The following is an 8,408-nucleotide window of genomic DNA, read 5'->3' as shown; positions in this document are numbered from 1 at the left end:
GTATCCGGCTTCTCCCGGGCGGCCGCCGCGTTTGAGGTGTTTCGGGGTGCCTCTGAGCGGGTGCGTGGGGTGCAGTGAGGTACCCGATGGCGGCCCCCGTAAGGGGGGAAATGTCTGCCTCGTTGTGCTGCCCTAACGAGGGAAAAGGAACACTGCTTTTTACTATTATTATTATTCTATTATTACTATAATTGTTATTGTTCTTTTTTTAACAATTCTTTAAAACAGGGGCTAATGATTCCTCCCGATTCTTGGAGCCTTACATGGGAATGAGGCAGTTGAGGTTACGGCTCTAGCAGTGTGCGTGCTTGAATGGATCATTTCATGAACATCACATGTTACATCACATGCTTTAAAATAACTTAAACTTGAAGCTACTTTTAAAAAGCTATGCTGTAAACTGCTCCAGTTCAGATGCTGAATAGCAGAGTAGCTCATATAGTAGACTTGGAGGATTTTTGTTGTGTTGTTTAACCAGACATGACAAAATAGTATCTCTGCTTCCAAGTGTCTGTAAAACATGAGTTTCTTGGAAGGAGGCTGCTGTGTGATTGGAAATGGTCACTTGAAAATAATGTGGAACTTAGATTAAACTTTGTGATTGCTTAGTCCTTTGCTTGATTAACTAATGAAAGGGCTTTGATTGGTCATATTGACCTATTAATATCAAAAGGTAGTGATTTGCTATTTCATACATGTTTAGCACGTCTCAGATGATGCACTTCTAAGAGATTCCATCCAAAATAGATGCTCTAATTGGTGCTGGTTTAACTGTCAGACATTACTTAATGGTCTTAACCATTGTTCCTGTATTAATACAGAAGGTTTGTAAAATTCTTCAGTAGAACTGACAGGAAGCAACTAAATGAACTTTGGTGTTTGGTTTTTTGTTTAGTTTTTTTTTGTTTTTTTTATCTGCAGTGTGAAAAAAATGGAGATGTCAAGAAGAGAAGGTCAAATCAGGCAGATATCCCTGATAATCTTCGTCAAGAAGTAGAAACATGCTATCGGCTTAGACTGCCTGAAGACTTCTATCAGTTTTGGAAGTTTTGTGAGGAACTGGATCCTGAGAAACCTAGTGGTGGGTGTTTAAATATTTTTTTGGCTTTTTATGAAGGCAGGCAAACTGGTGATTGTCAGATGCATTCTAATACTGCTTTAGTTTTCAGGTAAGATGCAGGATATTTACATGAGTGTAAACAAGAATATTGGAGATAATTACAAAGATGTTGGTATACTTCAAGCTTTCTAAAATATAATTACTTAAATTATGTAATACAAAGGGACTCATTGTCTAAATCTGCCCTTCTTGCAAGTGCATTTAAAATGTTCAGTATAGAACTGCTCTAGTGGTTGGCAACCCTACCCACAGCAGGGGGGTTGAAACTACGTGATCTTTAAGGTCCTTTTCAACCCTGGCCATTCTATGATTCTATGAACATCAAGGTTTCAAGTTCCCCAAATTCATTATATAACAGAATCTGGCATCGCTAGGTGCTCCAGAAATTAGTTTCTTTCAGAATCATAGAATGGTTTGGGCTGGAAGGGACTCCTAGAAGTCATGTAGTTTAACCCCCCCTGCAATGATGAGGGACATCTTCAGCTAGGCCAGGCTGCTCAGAGCCCTGTCCAACCTGACCTTGAATGTTTCTGGAGATGGGTCATCTACAGCCTCTCTGGGCAGCCTGTTCCAGTGTCTCACCACCCTCACAGTAAAGAATTTATTTTATATTTAGTCTGAATCTACTCTCTTTTAGTCTAAAACCATTGCCCCTGGTTCTGTTGCAACAGGCCCTATTAAAAAGTCTGTCCTTATCTTTTTTTATAAGCCCCTTTTAAGCATTAAAAAGCTGCAGTGATGTCTTTCTGGAGCCTTCCCCAGGTTGAACAACCCCAACTCTCTCAGCCTTTTCTTCATAGGAGAGGTGTTCCATCCCTCTGATCATTTTTGTGTATGACCTTTGGACCCACTACAACAGGTCCATGTCCTTCCTGTGCTGAGGACTCCAGAGCTAGATGCTGTACTCCAGGTGGGCTCTCACCAGAGCAGAATAGAGGGAAAGAATCGCCTCCCTCGATCTCCTGGCCATGCTTCTTTTGATGCAGCCCAGGACATGGTTGGCTTTCTGGGCTGCAAGTGCACATTGCCAGCTTGCATCAAGCTTTTAATTTGCCAGTACTCCCAAGTCCTCCACAGGGCTGCTCTCAATTCCTTCATCCTCCTGCCTGTAATGATACGAGGGGTTGCCCCAACCCACATGCAGGACTTTGCACTTGGCCTTGTTGACCTCATGAGGTTCACATGGGCCCACTTCTTGAGTCTGTCCAGGTCCTTGTGGATGGCATCCTTTCCCTCAGGTGTGTCAACCATACCACTCAGCTTGGTGTCATCTGCAGACTTTCTGAGGGTGCACTTGATCCCACTGTCATTGATGAAGATGCTAAACAGTACTGGTTCCAGTACAGACCCCTGAGAGACACCACTCGTCTCTGATCTCTGTCTGAACATTGAGCTGTTGACCACTACTTTTGAGAAGTGTAATAACCTAACTCTTGAATGAAGGCTATTTGAATAAAAGAACATCTCAGCTTTCCTTGTCTGGTAAAGTGTTTGACTGTTTGGATTTATGGAAGCTTTTGATACCTGAGTGGCGCAGGAGCTGCTTGGTTCAGATATGCACCCCCAAGAAAGTAAACCAGTTCCTGCTTTGCTTTTCAGATGCCCTTGAGTCAAGTGTTGGACTTACGCTGGTTGGACCATATGATATTCTTGCTGGAAAACACAAAAAAGCAAAATCAACAGATTTGGATTTCAATCTTCATTGGAGATTCTTCTATGATCCCCCAGAATTCCAGACTATACTTGTCGGGGATAGCAAAACACAGTATCATATGGGATATTTCAGGTATTTTTTTTAAATACGTGCTCTTGCTGGACTATGTGTAGCTTTTTCTCCTCTGTTTTCCATGAGAGAGGACTTCAGATCTGTGTGCTATTCTGTAATAGGATATTAACGCATGGGTTGATATCTTTTAATAAAAAAGACCAAAGATATTGGAGTTGAAGACTAGATTTAAATATTCCCCAACTGTGCAGAGCACGTTCACTTATTGATCTTTAACTTTTGACGTTTTAGAAGAAAAAGTCAAGCCTCAGGAAGTAAAGGGAATGTGTATTCTCTCTGCCTGTACTGATACAAGCTCCTTTCAAAGCCATGCTGTAAGACTTCAGAGCTTTAGATCTAAGGGTGTTTCTTGTTAGGTTTCTGAAGGAGATGGTAGCAAGGTGAGGAAACAAATTAATTTTACTTTGAAATAGAAGAAATGGACACAGCTTGACTATTTGTGTGTACTTTTTCATAAACAGGGATGTACCAGATGAGCTTCCAGTGTGGGTTGGTGCAAATGAAGCTAAGAAGGGCTGTGTGATTTCACAAGTTGGTGATAATGTCTTTGCTGCAGTCAAGTAAGGTTCATATTTACTTGTATTTATAAAGAGTAGAAGAGAAACTATTAATCAAGAGATGCGATGTGGGATAATGTAGCTAACTTATGTATCTTTCTTTCCCAAGAAACCCTTGCAAGTTTTAAGCTACTCTCAAAAGCCTTGATATGCTTCTTGACAGTGTTTTCCTTTTACAAGTAAAATAGATAAGTGTTAATTATCTCATTGTTTAAATATATCAGCAAGGATAGGCTCTATAGGCAAAAAAAAAATTTCCACTGGGTGGAAAGTGAAAGAAAATGAAGAAAGGGTATCTCAGTGGTGAAGGAATTCTGAATATCATACTAATGAGTAGCATCTAGCTCTTGTCCTTGCCACCATAAAAATCCATTATTTTTGTATCTAATAAATAACTACAAGAAGTACCATTTCTGACTACAGGCAGGATAACATTTATATGGATATATAATTCAGTGTGATTCATGAAGCTTTGCATGATGCTGCGTCATGAATGTGAACAACAGGTTTCATGACCTGTCAGTTAAAAATGGAAAGGGAAAGCTCTCTAAGGACAGACGCATGTCAGTAAGTGAAAACATACTGAAGAACAGCTTCTGCAAAAGAACCTTGTGTAATGCTGAGTTAAATGAGGACATTTGTTTTGAAAGCACCATGTTGGAACTCATAAATATGTTATTTCTGTGCATGACTTGGATGAGAAATAGTGTATATGGCATTGAAGCAGAGAACTTGATTCTTAAGATAGAAAGATGAACAGCTACTGCGTCCAGGAGACTCTTCAGCACCTGCAGATTGCATAAACTATATTGTAATGCAAATACAGATAGGAAATGCCAAACTTTTATGACTGCCAATTTTCATTAAAAGATTTGGAGGCTTAGTGGTTAGAAGGCTATTCATTTGTTTGTTTTCTGTTAAGCTCTTTTAAGACATGTTTCTTCTGTTTGCAGATTATTTTTGTCCAAAAAACTCAAGGAAGTGACTGATAAAAAGAAAAATGCTATTTTAAAAGACATAGATGAAAAACTAACAAGAACAGCAAAAGAACTGGGTTATTCTCTGGAACAAAAAACCGTGAAGATGAAACAGAGAGATAAGAAAGTATGACTTTCCTGATCCACTGGAGAGAACCAAGTTCTGTTAAACTTCTTTCATTTACTTGCCTGTTTTGATATTTTTTTTTTTTCTTCTCCTCCTGGTCAGTGAAGGTGCTTAATTTAAGAATTTTCAGAGCTAGTCAGCTGTCTCTCTAGAACTTCAGGAGAGGGAAGAATAATACAAATGTGTTCCAAATAACAGGATTAAATCAAAACAGTTTACTTGTGTAAACCATAGCCTGGCATTCAATTAAAGTAAAAAAACAATAAGGGAAATAGTCTAAAACCCAAACCAAATGGGGAGCACTGGAGAAAAGCACTTCAAAGTGAAGAGTCATGTAAATAGTTGGGTTGGATTTACTGGAAATAGGAACATTAAGGATGATAGGGATTAGTAATAGATTTTTTTTTTTTACATACCTATCAGAAACAATTATGGTAGGGGGTGACTAAACAAATATAGTACGGTGCTACACAAGTAACTACAAGAATTCCTAGATTTCAGAATTTGACTGAAATGGAGTTGCCAGTTATTTTAAACTTCAATACTTAAAAGTAACTGCTATATAATTTAAAACTAAGTTATGTCCTGGAGCTTTGGACACTATATTAGGTTTGACGCCCAGCGCAGTCAGGTGTTAATGTTTAGTGAGGTGAGTGGGTTTATGTCACAGTATTGACTTACGGTGCTATGTTCAATTGCCTGTCTATTTAGGTGGTGACCAAAGCATTTCATGGAGCAGGCCTAGTTGTTCCTGTAGACAAAAATGATGTTGGATACAGAGAACTTCCTGAAACAAATGGTAAATATATTGTTTACTGTTTTCTTCTGTTTTATTTAAGTAAACAACCTTCAGTCATTCAGCTACTCTGCAAAAACCAAACTGCATTCATATTTCCTGCTTCAACAATATGAACAGTAGGAGTAAAAGGCAGAAGTCTTAACCATCACACTTTGAGCTCAAAGTATTTTCTTTAAATAAACCAGATGAGAATCAATGAAACATGCTAAATCTGAAATAATTCCTGAAGTAGTAGTTTAGACAACTTTCTCTTTTGAATTAGCACAGCCATGCAGGAAATAGATCCAAAAAACTGATTTACATTCAGGGATTTATGGGTTTATTTCTTATTCCTCCTCTTCTCCTGGGGTTTTTCTAACCAGAATCAGTTCCTTGATGCATTTTCACCCCACAAATATGTCTGCATATGGGGAACTGAGACAGATGGGCATGGGGCAAGAATGAGCAGCGAAGGCGGGGAGGCTTTTCACCAGCAGCTCAGGGTGTGCCCACATACTCTTTAAGCATTACACACAGGTTTGGTTTTTTTGCCACAAACTACTACTGTGCAATATTAAATTTCTTTGTTTAAACAATCTAAAAACTTCTGCTTTTTCTTTTTGCAGCTAATCTTAAAAAAATTTGTAAGGCCATTGTTGATGCTCCAACTGATGGTGAGAGACTGAAGGCCTTTGCCCCCATTCAAGAAATGCTGACCTTTGTTCAGTTTGCTAATGATGAATGTGACTATGGAATGGGGTATGAACTGGGCATGGACCTGTTTTGCTATGGATCACATGTGAGTACTACAACAATCATACTTCACAAATTTATTCAGTATTTTATGCAAGGACCAGAAGTTGTTCTGTGTTGTAGATCCTTATTTCTAACTATCACATAATTATCCATAGGAATCATGAAAATCTACAAGAATATTCTTAATTGATGAAGACTCTTAAAAAGTCACACTTATGAGGACATTCCATGTTGAGTTTAAAATTGCTTGTATGAAAGCACAATCTTGCAATCCGGAAGCATATAAATACTATTTAACCATTGTGATTTGATGTGAGACAGTGAGTTGTTAGATTCCTAAAAATGCAGAATGTCTGATCCAGATGTACTGAACAGCTGTAGCCCCCATCCCTAACTGTTTGTATGGTCACAGGCCCTCATATCCAACTGGATTAAGAAACAGACTGATGCTTGCAGCAACCTCAGCCAAAAAAAACCTTGAACCTAGGTCAGTTGCCTCACTACACTGCCTGTATGGCTGCAAAAAGACATCCCACCCCCTGTTTCTTTCTGATTCCATGTTAACAACAAATATAATGAATAAGCTGATTGATTTACCTAGCACTTCATCAGACATAAAGATTCTATTTTACACTTTCTGTATTAGCCACTGCCCTGTTGATTAAAAGGGTCAGGTCTGTAATAAATCTATGGCTAGGAAATAACATAAAGAAGCTTCAACATCAATGTAATATGTCATAAAAACACCCATGAAAAATAGCTTCTTTTAGTAAAAACATTTTTGGCTAGGGTGTGCTAAAGCATCGTGTAGAAAGATAAAAATCTTGCAGTACTAGATGTAGGCCCAGAAGAGTTGTGCTGAACAGTAGTTAAAATATTTAACCACCAAAACGAAGAAAAATTCACTGCTCTTTCCATACACTGTTAAATTACTGATGTCTTGGATGTCCTGCCCTGCTCTTGTAAGTTCCCTACAGCATCTGAGAATGTGTTGTATTTTCCTCTGATATCCTGCTTATTTAGGACCCTTCCTTCAGTGACTCTGCTGCTTCAGCTGCTTAATTCCTTCCTACATCTGTAAGGGCAGTGAAGGAACCAGTAACTTTGGACTGGCTGAGTAGGTGGAGGCAAACCTCCATCTTTCATGCTTTGTGCTTCTTGGCACATGAGATTAACCACTGACAAACTCCGGCAGTGACAAATCATGTTGTTACAATACTGGGACATGTCCTGATATCTATCTTATGCAGCGATTTGAAACAGTTGTGATTTTGCAACTATTTCAAAAAGTAGAGACCTTACTTAATTTTCTAGTTTAGTAAACAGAAAGAAGAAACAGTGGTTTCACACATAAAGAACACCATGGTTTGATCACAGTTGCTTAGAGCTGCTTTCCAGTTCAGACTAGAGCCTGGCTGTCCTCGTGCTTACACAGCCAGAAGAAACACTGACACTTAGCTGTAGCCCAAGACATGGAACAGGACTCTACCTCTTTCTCCTCCTATGAGAGGTATTAATGTGCTAACATGTACAATAACCATCACCAATGCTAGACAGTCACCTTTGCCTGTTAGACAGTCGAAGCACTTAGAGTGGTACTTACAGTAACCATCTAAGCTCCGCAAGCTGTGCAGTGTGACAGGACACAGGATTCCAAATGCAGGCTAATGATAACAGCAGTTACCATCTCTTGCACTGCTAAAACTAGATTTCCATCACTCCCTGCAGCAGTGCAGGTAACCCAGCCTGACCTTGCTGGGGCTGTTATATGTGTAGCGGGAGTGTCTGCTGTCAGGGTGGGAGCAGTCGAAAGCAGGGTGAATGTGTCAAAGGCTACGGGCAAAGCCACTGAGCCCCCGGGGCTGCTCTTGTTTTCCCTCTCGCCTACAGTACTTCCACAAGACCGTGGGCCAGCTGCTGCCCCTGGCTTACACCCTGCTGAAGAGGAACCTCTTTGCCGAGATCATCGAGTCGCACTTGGCCAACCGGCGGGAGGACAAGGTGGACCAGCTCGCGCTCTGAGCCGCGCACCAGCAGCAGGGCGGCTGTCCTTGCCTTCTCGGGAATGGGGTTTTCTTCTCGTGTGTATGTGTGCGTTTGTGGGTTTGTTTTCGTTTGTTTTGTACTCCGCAGCGGTCAGTAAAGCTTTTCTAAAGGCGGTGCTCCCTCCCGCTCCATGCTCGCCTGCGCATGCGCCGAGGAGGCGGGAAGGGGGCGCGCGTGACCGCGGGAAGGGGCGGGGCCTGGCTGCCCCGAGGCCACACCCTGGGCCGCAGCAGTGCAGAGCAGGGGATTGCGGGGTCTCCG

The 8,408-nt window shown here is 40.7% G+C and overlaps 1 protein-coding gene across 1 annotated transcript; it reads left to right on the top strand.

The window, feature by feature from the left end:
* The first annotated feature begins 86 nt into the window (after positions 1-86).
* Positions 87-8,171, top strand: LOC104459285 (chromosome unknown open reading frame, human C4orf27). The gene is made up of 8 exons (XM_010086818.1): positions 87-98; positions 922-1,081; positions 2,720-2,906; positions 3,368-3,466; positions 4,417-4,567; positions 5,279-5,366; positions 5,972-6,144; positions 7,992-8,171. Exons 1-8 carry the CDS (start codon positions 87-89, stop codon positions 8,121-8,123), a joined length of 1,002 nt encoding a protein of 333 aa, XP_010085120.1. The 3' UTR covers positions 8,124-8,171.
* The last annotated feature ends 237 nt before the right edge of the window (positions 8,172-8,408 follow it).

The sequence above is a fragment of the Pterocles gutturalis genome, unplaced genomic scaffold, assembly GCF_000699245.1.
Source record: "Pterocles gutturalis isolate BGI_N339 unplaced genomic scaffold, ASM69924v1 scaffold25696, whole genome shotgun sequence".
NCBI lineage: Eukaryota > Metazoa > Chordata > Aves > Pterocliformes > Pteroclidae > Pterocles > Pterocles gutturalis.
Note: the sequence above shows the minus strand (reverse complement) of the source record. Positions and strands in the feature narration are given on the sequence as shown.